Source organism: Oryzias melastigma, linkage group LG5, assembly GCF_002922805.2.
Source record: "Oryzias melastigma strain HK-1 linkage group LG5, ASM292280v2, whole genome shotgun sequence".
Lineage (NCBI taxonomy): Eukaryota > Metazoa > Chordata > Actinopteri > Beloniformes > Adrianichthyidae > Oryzias > Oryzias melastigma.
Window position 1 is genome coordinate 350,311 of NC_050516.1, and position 22,174 is coordinate 372,484.

The 22,174-nt window shown below is 41.5% G+C and overlaps 1 protein-coding gene across 6 annotated transcripts in view; it reads right to left on the minus strand.

Moving 5' to 3' along the window:
• Positions 1-147: 147 nt before the first annotated feature.
• ndrg3a (ndrg family member 3a) overlaps positions 148-22,174 on the minus strand; it is a 35,962-nt gene continuing 13,935 nt past the window's right edge. For 2 of the 6 annotated variants that reach the window (XM_024269682.2, XM_036211774.1), the window contains exons 2-17: positions 17,393-17,457; positions 15,250-15,282; positions 8,720-8,825; positions 8,483-8,603; positions 7,720-7,782; positions 7,576-7,636; positions 5,495-5,581; positions 4,156-4,212; positions 3,359-3,462; positions 3,155-3,220; positions 3,027-3,078; positions 2,887-2,934; positions 2,759-2,794; positions 2,629-2,680; positions 1,495-1,533; positions 148-1,020 (exon numbers count right to left, since the gene is read on the minus strand). In XM_024269682.2, the coding sequence (XP_024125450.1) occupies positions 848-1,020; positions 1,495-1,533; positions 2,629-2,680; positions 2,759-2,794; positions 2,887-2,934; positions 3,027-3,078; positions 3,155-3,220; positions 3,359-3,462; positions 4,156-4,212; positions 5,495-5,581; positions 7,576-7,636; positions 7,720-7,782; positions 8,483-8,603; positions 8,720-8,825; positions 15,250-15,282; positions 17,393-17,449 (1,155 nt within the window). In that variant the 5' untranslated portion in view covers positions 17,450-17,457 and the 3' untranslated portion in view covers positions 148-847. Of the gene's footprint in view, positions 1,021-1,494; positions 1,534-2,628; positions 2,681-2,758; positions 2,795-2,886; positions 2,935-3,026; positions 3,079-3,154; positions 3,221-3,358; positions 3,463-4,155; positions 4,213-5,494; positions 5,582-7,575; positions 7,637-7,719; positions 7,783-8,482; positions 8,604-8,719; positions 8,826-12,291; positions 12,689-15,249; positions 15,283-17,392; positions 17,461-22,174 lie in introns of those variants that run through there. The other 4 variants (XM_024269681.2, XM_036211773.1, XM_036211775.1 and 1 more) reach the window with 3 other exon arrangements.

Here is a 22,174-nt window from a genome sequence, read left to right on the forward strand (position 1 = left end):
TCCACTAACTAAACGCAGCAGCACCGGCGTTAACTGATCTAGGGTGTACAGCCTCACTTTGTTTTATTTATAGAAACACCTCGAAGATGTTTACACGCACTCAGCTCTGGAAACCTCTAGAAAAAGCACTGACACATGAAGCAAGCGTGTACTTTATTTGCAGCTTTATTCAGAATATAAATGAGCAGAATCAGCACGGTGAGAAGCTCCAACGTGAAGGGGGCGTTTGTACTTCTCACGTACAGTTTCAGCCAAACACAAACATCAGCACGTGTAGAAGGACAACAGGAAAGAATTCAAAAGACAAAAAAAAAAAGAATGTTTAAAAGTAGCTCTCCAGAAGTTTTCTCACAGGATCAGTGCTACAGTTTGCAGTGCTACTTTGTGAAATGATTTGTTAGAAGCAAGGCGGTGCAGAGGTGCTGCAGGCCCACTCCTGAAGCCACCGTAGATTCAAAGATCCTTTTGGATCTCCAGTAGTACCAGAAAATGACTCAAGTTATAAAATAAAACGATGGCGATCAGTGAAACACACATGTCAAGAGTAAAAAAAGGTCTTAAAACACATCATTTCTACGGTGTGAGGAGGGTTACGACAAAGACAAAAGTGGAAAAAAAATAAATACGAGGTTAGACATCTCAGTCAAATGGTGTTCACCATTTGAATATACAACGCATTTGAATATAGTTATGTCTGACAGTACATTTAATATTATATGCATCTGTTAATATATTAGATCCTTCTGTCACATAGATGCCCTGGCGTTAAGTTGCATCAGAGAAAGATTAGAGAGAAGAGAGGGCATGTATGTTACTATGAGGGAGTGCGGGGGCGAGGTGGGGGGGTTTAACATGAGACTTCCATGGTCTGAGTTCCAGACTGGCGGTCCAGAGCCCCAGCGGAGTTGCTCTCCAGCAAGCTGTTGAGGTTGTTGCGACTGCGGCTAGTGTCCATGGAGGTGATGCTGGAGGAGGAGGTTGTGCGAGAGCGAGCCAGGCGAGTCATTCCAGCTGACGGCACTGAGGAAAACAACGAAAACAAGCATTACTATTCCACTCACATGCTGCTGAGTGTCAGCGTTGGAAAAACACACAAAAACTAAACGCACAAACAAAATAACCAAGTGAATACCATGCAAACACTCCTCAAATACTGTTTGAGAAATGTGTGCCTCTTCCAGAAATAATAATAAATACAACTGAGGAACACGGCATGTGCAACAGCAGCAGGTCATGCAGCAAAATAGGACACTGACATAAGCAGCATGCTAAAAGGGAGACTAACCTCCTACAGGGAGATGAATGTATGCAAAAGGGCTCTCAGTGTGCTTCACACTTACTGCACCCTCCACCACCAGCTGCTGTAGGGAACAGCGCTCTCTAGAGAGCCTCCCGCATGCACTCACATTCATCCACTGCGGAGTATCACAAGGTTTTTTTTTTTCTTTTTAGCTCAAAGCCTCCTGGTTTGGCGGCCGCTCCAGAATCTGGTACCTGATTCGTTGCTCAGGTGACTGAGATGAACGTACGGGACTGCAGGCATTGATTCAAGATGGAAAGACAGGAGAAAGGCAGATAGGTTGAAAAAGTTGCTTTATCCCACATAGAAGGGAGGCTTTTGCCAAGAGAAGCTGAGGACAAATACGCTCCTTGCCAACAAAAAAGAACTAAAATATCACAGCATATGTGTAAACTATCATGTTTTCTTTGGTGATTAGCCAGTGAATTTCACCCTGCAATAAGGTGCTAATGGAAATCAGCTTTAAGGAACATGCTGAGGTGTTAAGTTTTTATTTCCACACTTCCTCTGCATGAAAGCACTCCCTTTAATCTGCTCTAATCCTGCAGTGGCATTTGCTCGACAGGGGCCTGACTGGCCTTTAAAGCAACACTTTGCTCCACCTGAGGGTGCATCCCTCAGTGAGGGGGTTTGGGAACAACAAAGAAGAAAAAAGAAATGAAATCCAACAACAGCAGATGTCATCTGTGTGACTCAGGCAAGCATCATGTCACCCTTCCATGGATCACAGTCAGGGATGCTGTGATGTGCTTGTTTTTTCTCAAACTGACTGTAAAACCTGGAGGCCTGTTTAACTGAGCACCTTAGGATCTTTGCAGAACGACGGTGCGTCATTAAACAGTTCTGTGCAGAAAAAGGAAAGCACACCAGGGACACAAAAGAGGGTAATTTTTGACGCCCACTCTAAACTGAACAGGAAGCAGAATGCTGTTCAGCACATCAAATCCATTTTTCTCTCATGCTACAAGCACTTACACCTCACCTACTGAGGGTTGCGCGTACTGCACACTGCAAAGAGAGGAATGGTGTTAGCGTTGTTTCCATCTCGCAGACTGCCTCTCTCCCAACAGGCTGACAAAAACAGAAAACGCCTGCTTTCACACTTCGCTGGCCACGGGCCAGACCCCCCGCAAAGAGGTGTCCGACAGCCAAAGCCGTCCTCGTTCGAGAGCCCTTTCTCATTGCGCTCACGTCAACAGGAAATTCAGCCCTGGACCACAAAAACGTCACCTCCAAGAGAAAAACTCACTGAGGCTGGCTGCAGGTTACTAGTATAAACCAGTTTCAGGTTTAGCCTCAAAGGCCAAAAGGAAGACTTGTTTACTTACTGTAGCCCATGCCCTGAACAAAGTATTTGAATGCTTCAGCAAGCTTCCCGGGCTGAAAACAGATGGAACATTAATGTTAAGAGAAAGTTTGGATGCCAAAAAAAAATGTTTTTAAAACTTAAATACAAACCTGCACAACTTGAGGCAAGCCTCCACAGTCAGCCATCTGAGGGAATATTGTAAGAATAAATTAAAAACAAGATTTTCATTGGAAAAACACAATTTCTTTTATTGTTTTACACAGAAAAGAAGCCCCACCTTTAGCAGTGTAGTCTTGGTGGGATTCAACCTGGAATTGCACTCCACCTAAAAGAAATTAAACAAGGAATGAAACTAAAATATAAAGCTTGAAGGTAAAAATATATATATATATATATATACAGTTACAGTTAGCTCACCACAGCCTCCACTGCAGGTGATGTGTCACCTACTACCAGCAGAGCAGGGCACCTGGAGCAGATGAGGAGGACATTTGAATTCACACGCAGAACCCGCATGCAGGAGGAGGTTTACCTGTAACACCTACGTTAGTGTGTTGACTGTGTCCTCATTCAAACCTACGATGGGTCTCTCAATGCCCAGGTCTTGGCGGCTGGTAAGAGATTACAATGTTAGTGACAGAAGGACTAAAGTATCTTTAAAATTAAAAGAGTGTGAACTATGGGTTTTGTTTACTATTCCCTAAAATGTTTGGGTGGTGTCAATAAAAAAACAAAAACATGTGTCTTACTATTGGTAGGAGCCACAGAAGAGAGCCAGGTTGTCTTGGTTGATGTCTTGGGCGATGTGAAGGCGATAGGTCTGAATCAGCTCCTGGTTATCAGTCAGCTCATCCTGAAGAACACAGACGACTTCAGCTGATCCAAAAATTAACTTTCTAATTGCATGTTTAACAAATAAGAATGCCTAGATGGTAGTTCTTCTGAAATATGGAAGTGAAGCTACTTTTGGAATTTTAATCTAATGTTTTAATAGACTATTAAAGTAAGTGTGTGAAGTGTATCAGATTATTATGAATATCTTTAAAACATATATGAATCTGTTTCTAAACAAATGTGTTTAAATGTGTAAACCGTGAAAATTGAAAATGTAATTGAATCGAAATGAATTAAGGGGTTTGGAAGAATCTAAAAAAATCAGAATTGAATCAATCCAGGCATAAATTCAAACCAATCAAATCAAATTAATTCTGGAAATTACTGGCGATACCCAGCCCTACTCAGAAATGTAATGTTAAGCTCATTTTTCTTAATAATTTTCCTCCATCATGAGAAAAATGCAACAAGAACACCAAATCCTTCATTGGAATAGATCTTTAAAGCTTGTTTGGTTCTAGTCCAATCGACAAAATCTGTGTCAAAACATTATAAGACCACAAGTCTGTCTTAAAAATACGCGGAGAAATAATTAGAAAATGTCTGTAATGAAATAGAAATGAGGACCAAGTGTCAAGGGAAATTAAAAAAGAGCTTCAGTTTCTGTCTCATCACAGTCTACTCTCAGGAAACCTGCAGGATGAGGACTCACAGTGCTGAAGTGGTGAGCCATGACGATATCCACCAGGTTACTGGTCCATCCAGACAACTGCAGGAGGAGGAGGAGTTATGGTTATGCTTAGTGGGTTGTCCACTCAATGGACAGTCATTTACTAAAAAGACAACAACAGTAAGGAACCCTTCAACACCCGTTTAAATCAACCTTAACAAAACCGGATGAGGTGGGGCAGCTCTGTCTGACTAACTCACAGTGGAACAAGCATGGAAAATGTAATTATCTGACAGATAAGATTAGCAGACCTACCACTGAGCTGAACCAACATAAAAAAACAAATTTTTTAATTACCCAGTAATTTTTTTGTATAATATTACAAAAAGAAACTGCATTTCCATAAATATTTGCATTATTTTAATTTTAATTTAAACTGATCTGTACAAATCTGTAACTTCTACCTACTTTTTTCTTGGTAAACTTAGTAAACTTTGGTTTCAAAACCTTGTTTTTACACATTTTGTTTTCAAATGTAGCTGCTGTGAAACAACGAGTTGTTACATTTTTTTCGGAGATTCTGGGGTGAGAACAGCTCGTCTCTCAGATGTCCTTGAAGGTTCCGACCCGACAGTTGAACACCATTGCTACAGCTATCTTTCACTTTAGTGGCCTTGAGGAGAGTACAACGAGGCCGGCTGTTCGAGCTTATTCATCAACAACGTTTCTACACGAACTGCTGCTACATATTCTTTTTGAAGATAGTTTGTTTCGTGCACAGAAAGATACTTGTCATAAATGGACACAGAAAAAGTATAATTTCTGTATTTCATAAACCATATTTATGAAGAACAACAATGATTTAGTTTGGGGAGAAAAACTTGGTGTATAACACAAACTAAAATCAGTGAAATGAGAATAATTACATTTTAAAATGTTGTGCATTTTTAAGTTAGATATTATATTTTGTTTAGATGGGTATTTTCCTATACATGCAGCAAAGAGTCACCCTCTGCTAGAGCAGAAAAGACAGATCTATGCCAAAGCTTGAATTAGAACATACCAGAATAGAACAGAATAGAATAGAATAGAATAGAATAGAATAGAATAGAATAGAATAGAATAGAATAGAATAGAATAGAATAGAATAAAACAGAATAGAATAGAAAATACTTTATTAATCCTTATGTAAATCCTCAGGGAAATTCAGGTACCGGCGTCCGTACAGCACCACAAATGGAGTAAAATAAATAAATAAAGTAAAATAGACTGAATATAGTTAAATATGGAAAATAGAAAAGAATAAGTAATACAAAATAATCAACATTGCACAATACCCTGAATGATTGAACATATTGCACTGGTAAGAGAGTATTCTGACCTTTGAAGCAGCCCAGTCAATCCAGCCTTCAGCACATGGGTCAACGTCGATCAGAACCAGTCCTTCCACCAGGGTGGGGTTGTTCAACTGTGAACGATAACAAGTTAAAGGATACCAACGGAAAAGTCTATATCATCTTCTGCAAGGATCATAAGGTGTGCAGCATATTTCATGGACAAAGAGAATTCAAAGTGCGACTTTACTTGAAGTAAGCTTAAAGTAACAGTGCAGGTATAAACTTTTGAATAAAACTAAACAAGTGCATCTGAGAACAGGTGGGACTTTAACCTGGATTTAAATAAACGGAGTGTTTCAGCTGATTCCTTTGGTAGTCTAGTAGTAGTCAAGTTGACTAAAGATGAAAGCATGAACTGGTTTCTCCAGGTCCTGATTAGACATCACATCTTTAATCTTTGAAATATGTTTAAGATAATAGTGGGCTGATTTTGTGACTGCCTTAATGTGTTGATCAAAATTCAGGCCTGTATCTATCACTACCAGGGGTGTGTATTGGCAAGAGTCCGGTGATATAATACATATCACCAAGCACATCTCACGATATGATACATATCACAACACATCCCTAGACCATACCGGAACTATTTTTCATCCATCCATCCATCCATCCATCTTCCTCCGCTTCATCCGGGACCGGATGAAGCTGAAGATTCTTGCATGACCCAATGCACAGCTACATTGCTTCACTCATTTTTACCAGAGCCCACTGTGAAGCACTGCACTCTGCGTTTTTATATGATACTGATAACGGAGTTTTGGTTTGGTACCCATCCCAAGTAAAAACAAAGAAGTACATGTCGGCACCGCGTACGTACCGAGGGTTGTGGACCCTTGATTTTAATAATGACTTGAGGACACCCAAAGCATCAAAAAGTGACGCAGAGGGGTTCTTAACCAAACGTCAATATGTGATGAGTTGGGAGTGAGAATGTGTTGCCAAATCACTACACCAAAGTTTCTGGCCAGCCAGGGGGGTTTTAGATGAAAAGATTGAAGCTCTCTGGCAACCGTTTCTCTTTAGCACCAAAGGTAATAAGTTCATTTTTTTATTAACTGAAGTAAGCTGTGGCATATCCACTCAGTAATGTATTCTGCATTTACCAGGAGTCTGTACAGGGTTCTGGCATCAATGTAATATATATCAGTGTTTTATCAGCACATCTATAGTAACTAATGTTGTTCTTTCTAAACTGGGCCAAGGGAGCACGTAGATGGTAAATGGAAGTGTTGGAGTATTGGGGAACTCCGCATTCCACATGTTACAGTTTTTTAAACCCCCTTATAATTTCTGAATTGTGAATCATGTCATACAACACAAGTTTTCACTCATGTAAGAACAATTTTGTTGTTTGATCAGGATTATTAATTGATTCATTTTTTATTTATAAAGTGACTGACTTCAAAATTTTGTGCTGATTTGATGGAGCAGTTTAGGACAAAACCAAACAGAAAACATGTCAGAAGGCCCAATATATCTGTTTGTCAAATAAAAACGTAGGATGCTTAATATCGAGCATTTTATGTGAAGAACTTTAGAATTTACAGAAGCTAAAAAGATGATTCATCCATAAGATGTAGATTAGTGTGGAGAGGATGCAGTGGATGCCGCTTTCAGCTTCAGTGCAGAAGCATATACACTTGCGGTACACTGTCCTAGAAGAGCTCACTAATGCAGTTTTTCATTTCTAGGCCTTCCTTTATTAAACTCCACTTTATTATAAATCCTTGAATGATTTCTTGCTCTCCTGACACGTATGTCTTTCTACTAGATTGTAATTTTTGCAGCTATGCTTAACTGAACACAGAAAAAGACCAACGGTTTGTGTAAAGGAGGGACATTACGGAGGTGATTCATTATCAGGTAAACAGGCTGCATAGCAGCAGACTGCAGAGGAACCAGATGCCCTGAGTAGGCTGTTTGGAAGGGTTCAGCGTTTAGAGTAACAAGCATTACGATCTAAAAGCCATCAGTTATCGTAGGGGAGACAGAACAGCTTCAGTGAAAACTAACAAATACATAATACGATGAGAGAGCAGTCTCTGCAGTGCTAGGGAGGACTCACAGCAAAGCGGGTGAGGATGTATGCTCCCGCCCCCACGCCAATGCCGATCACGCTGTTGATCCTACGGAGGAACCGGCGGTTAGTGCGGAACAAGAGATACACGGCTTTACATTGGTTATCAATTTTCATGAGGACTCGTCTCACTTCAGGCGAGTCATCACGGAGGGCAGCATTTCGGCGAGCTCGTCCATGGTTGGGTAGCGATACCTGCAGATACAAGGAGACACGAGTCCTTTAAAGTGGAAAGAAAGATCCCAAACAAAAATATCTAGTTTATTATAAATAAAAAATGTTGAGTAGCGGTGTATCAATTAATCGATAAACCGCAATTTGTTAAATGCATTGACCTAAACTAATAATTGATTATATTGATACTTGTGACCATACAGTGTGGTATCGTGTTTAAGAATTTTGTATTATTTTGATGTGGAAAAACAACAGTGGGCTGAACTTTATGAAACTAAAAGTGGAATGGATTAGTCATTAGGTCTTTTTACTTGTTTGTTTGAACACATATTTAATTTACACTGATTATCTTGAAAGAAATACAATGAATCTGAAAAAATTCACCAGCACTGTTCAGTACCAGGTATTGATCTCTGAGTCAAACTGGTTGAATTTTTGGCAAAAAAAAAAAAATCAATTTTAGCAATTTTTCAATCAATTTTTTGGATTGATCACAATGAATCAATATCAATGAATCGTATCAGCAGCAACCAATTATATGAATTGAAGCGTTAAAATGAATCGTTACACTTCTAGTACTCAGGTATTTATCTGAGTCACACTAGTTGAATTCGATTCAATCGATTTTAGGTTGATGAATCGGATCGTTCAAAAATAATATTGACTACGAATCATATCGGCAACCACAAGTTACATTATGCAAAAACACTGAGACACCCACCCGGTGGGGAAGGGGGGTGCACCCTCCTGCTGGCCGGGCGCGTCTACGTGGACCACAGCAAAGTGCTGGGTGATCTCCTGCATGTCCTCATAGTTGAAGAGGGTGTTGAAGCAGGACTTATCTGAAGAAGGAAACCAGGATGGACACAGTGAGAAGGGCCGAGGAGGTTCAACCTCCAAGCAGGCGAGTCTGATGCCGAGCACTTGGCAAACTGATGAGTATTTTGAGCCAACTCACGATTGAGGCCAATGTCGTGATAGGTTAGGATGACGGGTCTGTTGCCTTTGGGAACACCTCTCATTGTCACATGGAGAACACCATGAGGCGTCTCAATGTCGTGCTCCTGCACCCAAGCAGAACAAAAACAAACAGGTTAGAGAGTGGAGACTTTCTTTTTTGCCTTTAAAGAAAGATTGCATTAAGCAACCTGCTACAGATCGGAGCCAGAAGTAAAATATTTACAGGATAAGATAGCTTTACATAATCACCTAACGTCACATCATTACATCGTCTCTGCACGTTGCACCAAACAAAACAAAAAACAAGTGTAAACAGGAAACCACATTCAGCGGCAAACGGCCGTTCATCAAAGAAAAATGTCAGTTTCAAAGAAAAACCACTAACTCAACTAGTATGAGGTTATTCTGGGGGAACTCACAGAAATCAGCTCTACAATTCTTTTGAGGGAATAAAAGTGATACAAATAGCTTTAAATGTGTCCATGAAAACTATAAAATGTGACTGATTGAGTCAAAGCTGCAAAGCTGCACAACCTAGTTTAAAGCATTTAAATAAGTTTTTTTCATTATTCATTATAACTGGTTTGATTTTCTCTTAGTGTTGTCACACATTTCATTTCATGCATTATTAAGCCGGCTGGTTTGGATTTAATTTATGTTTATGAGAAATATTCACTAGCTAATTTACATAAATATGATTCAATTCTATGTCTTTAATTGTAAATAAACTTTTAGTCCAAAAATAATATTAATCTAACACACTGTACGACTTTTTTTTTTTAATTCAGACCAAATTCTTGTACAAATAAAAAAAAAAGTATTTTTCACCCCCCCCCCAAAAAAAAAGAGTTATAATCCATCCATTTTCTTGTCCGCTTCTTCCCTTTCGAGGTCGCGGGGGTGCCGGAGCCTATCCCGGCTACTGATGGGCGAAGGCGGGGTACACCCTGGACAGGTCGCCAGTCTGTCTCAGGGCCTCAATCACACACACATTCACTCTCACATTCATACCTAGGGACAATTTAGAGTCACCAATTAACCTATGAAGCATGTTTTTGGACGGTGGGAGGTAGCCGGAGTCCCCGGTGAAAACCCACGCATGCACGGGGAGAACATGCAAACTCCACACAGAAAGGTCCCAGCCGGGAGTCGAACCGGGGCCTTCTCGTTGTGAGGCAAGAGCGCTAACCACTGCGCCACCGTGCAGCCCAAGAGTTATAATAATCCATTAAAATAATGTCAATGTGTATCCTTAGAAATGAAACACAGAATGCATTTTTGAGAGACAGACCAACATTTTGTGTAAATAATATTAATAATTCATTCAACTTCAAGTGACATCAATGAATCAGGGCAAACAATGAAACCTAAGAAGCTGAGTGAATGTTTTTAGAAATATCGATGACATGAACTGGATTTGTTGATTTATGATGAAATAATTCCAAAATATGCTTTAGGAAAAAAGAAATGTAAACTGAAAATGTCTCTAAATCTAGATTGACAGAAACCACAGAAATGCCCGCAAAGAAAACCTAGGTGTATGAAACGAATGGATCCTGTAACGTGGTTGAAGAACTGAGACGGACTGCTGCAAAAAAGGCCTTTGAGGCGGCGCTCTGATGCTGCATTAGCGGGCATGAGTCTGCAGAAACTGCAGCATCGTTTACTTTTGCCCTTTGTGCTGACGGCCCGCAAAAAAAAAAAAAAAAAGAAATGATAGTAGCTTACAGCAGCACTCTAGTCTTCATCCTTTTACAGTTATCATTTTGTAATGCACCGGAACGCCAATGTGAAAACTTCAGACTTTCTTTGGAGTCTGGGATGTAATTTAATGTAAAAAAAAACCTGAAGAAGTTCATTGATAAATATCAATCATGTCTGAAAGTCTGGGATATAAAAAACACCATAAATAAGATGGAGTGGATCAGGAAATATTTACACACCACCCACAAGAATCCTCATTTCAAGACATGAATGATCCACAATGATGTGGAGCTGCAAACAGCGCCGTGCATTATGTAAAGACATGCATGTACGAGCACAGGGCTGTGGGTGGCGCCTCCTGGTTTTAAGGCCCGTTGGTTATCAATAATATAGCGAGCAGTCCATAGTAGATGAGGAGCTGTGATCAAGCTGACAGGAGGAGTGAAGCTGACGGTAAACCTCCATTTCCCACTGGAAGGCCACAGATGTGTCATTTGCATCTTTGCAGAGGCAGCCAAGAAAAACTGCTAATTCTGAAGCAGCAGTTTTAGATATAGATTAGCCTGCCACAAGAAAACTACAAACAAAAAAAATGAGGGTAAACCTGGCGCTCATGTGAGGCCTTTTCAGGGATAAAAACCATTCTACAGCTGAAGAGAGGACAGGGGTCAAGGGCAGTCCAGAGGAAAACTAGGGACTTTTTTTTTTTACTTCATTCTAGCGTGGTTCTGCTGCATGTGTTCATTCTGGAAACAGGGAAAGACAGGCACGTTCAAAGTGGGGACACAGAATAAAGATGGGGAAGCGTGGAGCTGCAGGGCAGGAAATGGAGCGTGAAAGCAGTGACAGACACAAACAGGAGGAGGCTCCTATGACTAACAGAACAGAGCGCCTTAAAACAGACGGCGAGCGTCCTGGCGTTTCTAGATAAAGACGGATTATGATGAAGAAGTGTGGGTGAGGAAGAAGACACTTTTACATGGCTCTAAGCGTGTGCGAGTACACATGTTTGTGTGCTTTGTGTGTACACAGAAAACAGACATGGGGTGGGGCAGCAGGACTGGACAGCTTGAAGGAGAGGAGGAGAGTAGCCGACTGGCATCCACTCGCTTCTCCACCAACACATTAACAGTGGCAAGTGCTTGTTGGTGTTGGTGCACTGTGGGAATATTTCGTCTGTGCTTTCAGATGCAACAGGACTAGTGACAACTATTGAGAGAGTGACAAAAGGAGGGGAGTGGGGAAAAAAAAGAGAGCAATGTCAACCTCCATCTCTTTCCTGCACTGGCATGGTCTTAATACCACCTCTTTTTTTCCAGTGTCAGCATCAGTCACAGGGCAGTTAATGACTCACGAGTTCATCCAAACAAAGACGCATGCAGACACGCGCATGCACAGTCTCCTGTAACACACATGCATGCATGACCAAAGAAGGGAGTTCAAAACTTAAGATTTCTGCAGAGAAGCTTTTTGCTTTTGTGCTGCCACAGCATGCATCCACCTCTCTTTAGTGACAAAATGAAAGACCACAAATGTCACAGCTGCACAAACGCTGAATTTTCCGAGTCACCTGAGCGGATCACACATGCATCTACCCTGATCACGTTCAAATTCACCACCACACCCTTGGCAAGTTTAACAGGCGGGCATTCTGTGACCTGTAGGTGAACGCGGACACGCCAAACAAACGTTCGCCCCATCCCGGCAGACCAACACAGAAGACAGTCCAGATCCCATCAGTCATTCCTGTCCCACAGCCAGCTGCTTCCACCCCGACCATAAAACAACTGTGTTGTGAGGCAGAACCTCTTCCCTGCAAGAACCCAGCCAAGTGTGTCAAGACAGTTTGACACATTTGTCACTCACCACTCCATTTCCAGCGTATGCAATCTGGTCCAGGTCCAAAACAGTTGACATGTTTTACCCACACAGAGCACGGGAGGGTGTTATGTTAAGTGTGTGCCGGGCAGCTTTAAAGACCTCCAAAAAAGAGGTGGAGGAAGAGGAGAGAGGAGGAGGAGGGCGAGAAGATGGAAAAGAGGGATGCAGGGTGAGGCAGTGAGAACAGCAGCGGTCACAAGAGAGGAGGAGAGCAAGCAGAGCGAGAGAAAAGGAGCAGAGGGAGCGAGGAGGAGTAACTTGAATGAAGCAGGAGGTGGGTGGAGGGGCGGATAAGACGCAGAAGGAGCAACAGAGAGACAGAAACAAGAGGTGGGAGAGAGAACCGGAGCAGCGACGGAGGAGGAGAGTGAGACTGCAGTTTGTGCTTAGTAGTCACAGCGCGTTCGTGCATCCACCCTTTGGCGCATTTCATTGGACTGCAGAGGGTCAGGTGGATGGAAGGAGTGGGTGGGGCTCTGAGGAGGATCGGAAGGGGGAGGGGGATGGATGTATGGAAGAGGGGTGACGGGGTGCATGGATGCAGAGGCAGTCCAGGAAAACGGGCTTGCTGACGTCACGCTCTGTTTTCGATGAGGACGAGAGGTGAGGAGACGACTTTTCCAGCTCGCCCTGGACTGATTTCCGCAAAAAGCAAAATGGCTGCTCACTGTCAAGATGTAGCACAAGCAGATTTCCCTTTCTGAAGGGGAGGAATGTGTGCATGCCTTTAGGAAGTGGAGGAAAAGCTCAGACTCAAATGCTCAGTTCAAAACTGATTAAAAAACCCTAAGAAATAGACAAAAGCTGCTTTTGTTCTCCTCATCAATCAGGATAGTTTTCTGCTGAGTCATAACCTCCATCGTTTCTTGATTTCTCCTTCTTCGGTCTCCTCCTTGGTGCTTGCAGAATGGGGTGTCATTCCTGAAAAGGCTGCTCTGTGTCCATGATTGGTTGAATCAGAACAGGGCGGGGGCACGTTTGGTTGGAAACTGCAGTTTTTTCCACATTTTTCCTGTCCTTGCCTACAGATGGTGCCAGTGACACGTATTGGCGAGAACACGCAGATAAAATACACAGTCATAGCTGAGGCCAGAGGGCTTCGGAGGCCAGAGTCACCCCGACAAAGCCCCAAAGCACCACGCTCAATTCTGCCGGTAGAAAATCACCTAAATCTGCATTGTTATCTTATATTCATCCACAATAGAGACACCTCAAAACCCAGAGGAGCAAAGCACACAGAGAACATGTCAACTTCACGAAGAAAAGCTCAGGTCACGATTCAAATCTAGAGCAATTGCGCTATGAGGCAACACAGATTACTACACCTCTGTCATACACTACTAAACTAATTCAAAGCACTTTTTATGCTTAAAAGCATCACAAAATCATTGTGATCTCCTGCAGATGAGATTAGAAAATCATTTTCATAGCATAAGGATATGAAACTTCATGCTCCACCAAACTCAGACATCTTTCTCTGATATTAACTGCATTATTTTCAAATATAAATGCCCAAAAGGATGTTTGTCAATTTAAAAAATTGAAAATAGGAAAACTACAGTCAGCAAAGTGGTCCTATGGCGCCCTCTACTGTTTTGTCTCAACAGAAAAGGATTAAAACCAAAATATATTTATATAATCACAGTCATATAAACAATAGTAGAACAACAATATAATAATACATTTTGATAACTGTATAAAGTACAACTAAACACTTTGGAGACACACAGAAAACTGCAGTACTTTAATTAAACACACGCATGTGCCGCAAAACACAGCAGATCCATTAGCTTTGAGGTGACTAATAAAAAAAAATGCATACAGTCCACTCTCTAAACCCCATCTAACTACACCACCTTCACTGCCTGCCCATGCAGGTGGTGACATGACTGCTGTAGTACCGAGAGCGGCCTGTAGTAGGAGCTTTAACACCGCACGAAGAGCATCTGGACTGTCCTCCAGCTGCAGCTGGAATGTCACATCTCAGAGTGATGGTGCAGCACTACAGCGCTCACTGACGTTAGGCACACAAAGTGTGATGCTTTGCACACTGCGGCTGTGTGTTTTTGACATGGACGCTAAATTCGACCTGCAGGAAATCCTCAGAAGAAGTTTTTGTTTTACATGCCTAAAATATATTAACATTTTCTCATAATGAGTTTAAAGAAATATCCATTTAAGGGTTAATACCAGTAAATGTTGGTGACTTGAGATGAGAGGGTTAAAGTCTTGGATGAAAGTCAGTAACAAAAAAATAAAATAGACTGAAATGCTCCTCACCATGTCACATCCTAATATGTTTATTTTTGTCATTTATTATTTATTTGAACTGCAATCAGGAAAAATAAAATCCATTTACAGAGAAAGGCTTGTTGTAGTGATTTTTAGCAGAGTGTGTTGATGGTTACAGGAACAGGAAAGGATGCAGAGAAGCATGTAGAGTGTCTGCTCCAGCTAACATGCTTCCTCTGCCTGCAGCAGCTATATTTAGCATTAGTGGGATGGTGGAGGAAGGCGTGGCTGCAGAAGGTGAGGGAAGGATGCAGTCATCATCAAAAACAGCAGTTTCAGAACATGTGGAAAACTGTTTTAACCTTTTTCTAAGAAGAATGTTACTTAACCCTTTCACGTGGAGATGAGTCTATTGTAATAAAAAACTCTATGAGATCCTCACTAAATCCTCTAACTTGTAACATCCACGATGAATATAGAGCATCATATGATCCAGGAGGGATTCAGACAGGAGTGACATGCCATGAGGGTTTTAAAGCGGATTAATCCTAAAGACCAGCAGATACATTTAAATTTAGCAGCAGGATAATCAGATTGTTTAATCTTGTATAAATGCTCCTCCTTGTTTTTTTTTATTATATAAGTTGACAGGAGGGTAAAAAAGTCTGACGTTATTATCTGTTCTTTTACAACTGGAAGGATCACACTCACCTGACAGTCGAAATCTTGAAAGTTGCGAGCATTCTGCAACAAAAGGAAAGTAGAGCAGTTCAGATGTGCTGCCGTTTCAGATAGATGTGTTTTCCATTTTTCACAAATAATATCTAATATGATCTTTTACTAGTTTAAAAAACTTTTGGTTAAATGTTCTGTTCTAGTTTTTTTATACTTTGAATGTGTTTTCCAATCACCCCATTCAGAAATAAATCTCAAATAGAGAACGGTTGTGTTCTTTTACAGAAAAATATCATTACACATAAAACTTAAGCCTAAATTTTTGTTGGAAAGATCTGCCTTTGCGTCTGAGTGACATAACGACAAAAATAAGTCATGTTAGTCCTGCAGATGTAAGCATTTTCCAACAGCTGTGTGGGAAAAAGGATGAAACATCAGCGGAACAACAGCAAATTATTCTTTGAAAAATAAGCTGTTCTGCTTTTTCTAACAACCTCCCTGATACACAAGAACCTTACAAATAGAGAAATACTTAATGTTTTGGCACAACTTTGAAACATCAGCACCATTTAGTAATTGAAACCAGCTTTTCAAGATGTTCCTTTACACTTTATTAAAAGACTGAAGGGATCATATAAGAGGGAAAAAACAATTCTTAGAGTTAAAAAAACAGTCTGTCCTGATTGAATGTTCTGATGGGAATTCAATCGTGTTGTTGAATCTTTGGAATTCTGGTTAACTATAAAGAAAATGAATGTTCTACGTATTTATTGCCATCTTGAGTCAAAATTCTTGGAATTATGTATGTATTTTTAAAAGTGGACCCCAGGAAGAATAGTCTTTAATTTGGTAAATTTGGATCCTTAAATAAAAAAATAAACCAACAAAACAAGCTGGAAAATGAAAATATTCAGTGTTTCAAATGGCGTTAATCTGAAGGTTGGCCATGTATAAATGTCCACACTGATGTGGTGTGTCTATGTAAACCACGAGTGGTTAACAGTTGCTTAATTGTGTTTGAATTTTGACCAAAAGAACACCAATGCTGACGAGTAGCTTAAGTGAGAAACACTATAGAACTAACAGGTTTGTGAAACAACTGCCATGGTCAAGCCAAAGTCTACCTTCTCTGCTACAAACCTGAAGCATCCACTTGCAGACAAATAGATCCATTAATGTCATCATTTTCCTCGTCTGAGATGCCATCTGATAGATCATGAGGACCAGGATTAAGCAGCCCTGGTTTACACACTATGTCCTGCTATCTTACAACCCCAACATACTATTACAGATGCAACAAACACGGAGCTACCAATCTGTACAGTTTTGATTAAAAATCCACAAGATAATATTTAAAACACCAAAAACACAATTTTCATTGCAGTGGGTCTTTAATTTGACTGCTGAGGAACTATTTAGTTTCCTGATCGTCACATTAGGATGCAAGGTAGAAACACAAGTAAATTACTTTAATTAAGGTAAAAAAAAAAAAAATCAAGTCTTTTTCTAATGAGCTGTCCACTAGGTGGAGTAAGAGGTCAGTGTCAGTCTCCTTTGGATGATTCTCAGATGCATTTTCACCCACACTGTGCTGCAGTGAAGTCTGACAGAGAGGACTGTTGAAGTGTTTTTTGTCAGACCCACCACTGAGAAGGTGTGACCCCCCCCAAACATAGCAAGGGAGCCAGTTGTCTTCACAAAGCTCACTGATGTCCAAAGGGACAATAAAAGAGATTCTCCTTTTCTGTTTGAGTAATCGAGCTTCAACATGAAGCCCAGGAAAGGAGGAAGCCAGGAGTAGAGGGGAGGAGCTTTAATCTGCTTTTTTATTCTGAAATCTGCTTCCCTCTACTTCAGCCAGCTCACTTGCTGGAATTTGTACGCAATTTAAAAAGAGGAATTCCCCTCAGCTCCTCTTTTGATCTCTCTTTGTTCTTGGTGGATTGTCTCCTCAGACTCTCTGGCATTATCTGCCCGTTCTCCTCTTTTCTTGCTTCATTTCGCCTCAATTGCATGTTCCATCAAAAGTTCCATGTGCATGAATAATTCACTTTGATGAATGAAACTGCAGAGAGTGCATTCCTGCTGTGTTAAGGTACATTTGCCCGTGGATGTAGAGGATGCTCATTCACAACAACATGCGCACGCATAGCAGCAAATTGTTCTCATCACAGCTCACCTTGTTGGTCAGCAGCGGCTTGATCTCCGTCAGCTGGACGTCCTGCAGCTCATCCATATTCCTGTCTGCTGTGAACAAAAGGATAACATTAAATACAACAAAACATTGCAGCTGAAGAGCACTGAATTCTCTAAAGACCATTAACCTGTCACTGCCATTTGAAATGACCAGAAAACTATGTAGCCAAATTCTGCACTTTGTCCTCAGCCCAGATAAAATACAGGGTTGTGTCAGGTAGGGCATCCAGCGTAAAACTCTCTACCACCTGTGTGAATCAGTGAAAGCTGATTGTCTGTGGCGACCCCCTGATGGGATGTGCTGAAAAGTGAACAACAGAATACCAGAAAAACACAAATTTTAGAAATAAAACCATAAACTGCCTTAAAATAAGAGACTTTTTGTGGTTTCATGAATGACACTAATGACTATGTGCAAAAAAGCCAGAGGGATGGCAGGATGAATTGTTCCCCTTTGATTGTTCTTTAAAACTATTCAAATGTATTCCACGTAAACTGTCAGAGAATGTTTAAATATGTAGCCCATTTTCACCCCCATCTGTGTTTGCAGAACCCTTTCATTATGCTCTGATGTACAACTCCAATTGCTAATGGGGTCACAGCTGTGACACCCGCACAATAACACAAGAGCCAGAGGTCAGGGATGGAGAAGGAGCTTCCAGATGGATGAAAAAGGCTCCATGGTCCGGTCTGCACAGTGGTGCACAAACGTGCATGCAGACAGAGATTCAGACAGGTCTGAGGTTTTTCTCCAAAGCTCCAAATATGTTTGCTCCTGCTCAATGCCACTAAAAGATGTCCTCCTCCCCTCCCACCTTGATGAAACCGTACCTCGTGTTAGATAAAGGTAGGGACAGGAAGCAGTGTTGAATAACCCGGCTGCACAGAGAAAGCTCGTGTTTCAAATAAGAACAGATGGTGGCTCTGTGCGTTCTAGGTCAAACCCAAAGCAGGAAACCAAACAGGCTCGATGAGCATTCATTAATGCTATAAAACAAGCATGTGAGGGGAGGGGATCTTTTGGTTACTTCAAGTGTCAGAGCCAACAGCACCCCCCCATCCCCCCAGAACAACCTTGAGCTGGATAACCTTCAGAGGCGGCTGGTGAGCCAAGTTCCAGCGGGAGACAGCAGAGTTGATGACATTTCTCCACAGCTCTGTTCTACCAGCACTTCTCTCCTCAAAGTATGACAATGGAGTTCTAAATCAGGTCAGGGGTCACCGTGTCCTAACAAGAGATTGTGTTTGCCTTAAATTCAAACCCCAGAGCCAGATGAACACAACTGAGAGGAAAACCCTCAAGTTACACAGAAGGACTGAGGGGGAAAAAAAACTAGAGAAAAGTCCAGAGGAGGAAGCAATCAGATCAGAAGTGGTGAGCGAAAACATGGCCGATAAAATCCCTGCTGAGAAATCCGGCTCAAGGGTGGAACTGAATAATATTTAGACATCTGAACCAGTAAAAAAGAAAAACAAGTATTCTGCATGCTTGAGCGGATTGAGCGGATTTGCCGGATCAATCCAACACTTCCTCAGGCTGCCACTGAAAAGCGGGATGGAGGCGAGGACTGATTTAATTGTAGCCGTCTGGCCAGGTAATTGAGGTGTTAATGAGAGATGGAGGCCAGGGGGAGCTTAAACTGATAGACTGGCTGCGTGGCTTTTACTGTCCCTGGCTCTGCTAAATTCTTATAATAGCCTAGCAAGTGCCCTTTATCCCCCTTACCCTCCTGATCCTGAAAAGGAGATGCTGTTACCTTATTTCGCTGCAACAAATCTCGTCTTGCAGTACCCCAACACCCCGGCAGAGACCCTTTTCTCCTCCGCACACGTCTGCTCTTCTGTTCAGCATGCACTGCTGTTACCATAGAGACAAAACTGGTTGCTGATGTTTATTCTAAGCTGGGATAGACCCCGGGGACCAATGTGAGGCAAGAAGACGAGTGGAATACTTGGAGATAGAAAAGGCCCTTTTCAGCCTCACTTTAATGACTCCCATTAGCTCTGACGATGGCTGTGACGTTACGGCAGCAAAGCCTTTTTGATAAAATGCAAGAATCCATCCTGCGAGGTGTTCAGCTGGCAGGGTTTGTCCCACATTAACTGTGCGCAGATATGGAACAGGATGGGGGAAGGAAAGAGTGACGTGCAATGCACCGTAACCCCGGAGATGGGGCTGACTGTAGTGGACATTGCACAAGACGCAAGTTTACTCAATTTTTGCAGCTTCTCACACAGCTTTCCTCATCTGTTCTGCAGGTCCAGTTCCCTGCATGCTGCTTTGCAGTAAGGGGAGCCTCTTCCCAGCTGTAAATATTATCCCTCACATCAGGGGACGAAAGGCCTGTGGAGAATGAAGAACTGTGTCAGAAGAAAACGCTGCGAGGCTCTTTCAGAGCAGGAAAGGTCAGCTCTCTGCAGCCAGTGAAGGTGGTGCTCCACAGACATGCTGACATAGAAACGAAGATCGAAGATGTGCGTCACATTTAGAAACAGGTAACTTGTTTTCCATCCTGAGAAATGGCTGAGACTGATCGTTACATCTTTCACTCCTCCTCTTCATCCAAGAGTCCTCCACGGCTCACCGTGATCAAGTTAGACTGAGAGCAGATGTGGCGCTGACCCCTTTGACCCCTCCAAACAGCTCATTTGTCCCTACGCTTTCATTGTGAATAAAGTCGTGTCCAAATTCCCTCTCTATTCCCTAACCACCAAAATACAATACGGCGTGGAACAATCCAGTTCCCTTGATTTTTATGAATTGTTGTTTTTCCAAACAGCCAAAAATGACGTCACTCATTTGAAAAGGTGAACATTTTCTTAAGCCTATTTACTGTTTTCTGATGATTAAAACTTGAAGGGTTTATAAAAATGTGTTTACTTACATTTTTCAAAGACAAACTGTTCAAAAACAATGCATTGTGGTCTATATTGGCTCAGAAACTGTACAGATGGTTAATTCCAATATTTCAACATTTTTGTAATAAAGTTAATATTAGGATGGGGGAGTGAGGGGCTATAAAATATTGGGGGAACATGTAAACTAACGGGCTTTGATTTAAAATATAAATAAATAATCATATTTAAAAGACCATTAGGAACGTTTTTAAAACAGATCAAAGATTATCAGATTATTTGGACATTTCAATGTATTTTATGATTTTATCTGATTATAGAAACTCTGAGTTTAAATAATATCCTCACTTTTAAACTTTTGAAATCTTCATTCATTTGTCATCTAACCCGTTTTCATTCCTTCCAGGGTCACGGGGGCTGCCGGAGCCTACCCCGGTTACTTGTGGAACAACCTGGACAGGTCCCCAGTCTGTTGCAGGGCCACAACTAGGGGCGTAGGGGGAAATCGATAAATCACGATATTTCATGTGGTGATACTTGTATCAATTTAAAATATTTAAATTTTCCCACAGTTAGTTCAATACTGCAATTAACACCAAAAATAGTGAAAGTTTCATTTTAACTTTTTCATTTAAGATTTAATTCTTTTCTCTCAGTTTTTGTAGATTTGGTCTCAAGACACATACATGTAATCAGAAACTACATGTTTTACATTTTTGTCTATGTTCAAAGTTCAAAGATGCGTGAGTGTATATTTATGCTTTGAACTACTTCATAAATGTTTTAAAGCTTTTCAAAAAAGTAATTTTAGCCTTTCATCTTCCTGCTCTTACCTGTTGTTTTTTTTACTTTTCACTGGTCTGATAAATGATCCGAACCATGACTCTAAAACCATGATACAATGAGTTTTAAGAAAGTTTTTGGATTGTGGAAGGAAGTCAGTGTCCCCGGAGTAAACCCATGCATGCACGGGGTGAGCATGCAAACTCCACACAGAAAGGTCCCGGCTGGGACTTGAACGGGACCTTCTTGAGGCAAGAGTGTTAACCACTGCACCACCGTGCAGCCATTCTTATAACTATCCTTTTGTGAGTCCACGGCTCTTCTTAAAAGAGGTTTTGATAGTGTTTTCTGTTGCTTAAAACACATCAAGCTTTATTTTTATTCACCTGCCGTCACTTTAACTGAGTCGACTCTGACATCTGCCAGATAGCTCAGGAAGATGGAATCCAGAGATGCTGCTGACGGCAAACGCTCAGCAAAAATGAACAGAGATGTCAGTGAGTTAACAGCCACTAATGGAGCCTCCAGCCAGTCTGCTCCCATCAACATGCTTTGCTAGAAGTCTGCAGAACTTCCTCCTGCAGGACCACAGGTTTGACTGACAGACTTCAGTGGAAAATTCTCCCCTTGTAGTGTTCATAATCAGACTCGTGTTTACCGTTCCCCGTCTGCAAAGGCGGCAATCCGCATCGGAGTAAAGCTAATGGACTGTGACGCGGCTCAGTTCCAGATTAATGTCTCAAGCCGGGTCGTTTGGTAACAGAATTAGAAGAGGAAAAATCTGTTTGTGTGAAATGTCCGCCCCCACCTCCTCCCCACTTGTCAGGTCAACAACACATCTGATGAGGTTAAGGTGGAATTTCATCTCATTTGAGTCAAACCAAGAGGCTTTAGAAAAGACATGAGAGCAAATCTGATCTGGGTTTGTCTTTTTGCTTCCCACTCAGCATCCCCTGATGATAAGATCTACAAAGTCCTAAGAAGATGAATGAAGGCCACACACACACACTCTCCCATGCTGGATCTCTGCTTAATTAAATGACAGATTGCTCTCCTGAGGCTCCTTTATTCTCTTGATTCTCCTACTTACAAAAGAGACAAAATGATTTCAGGCCACAAAAGAAAA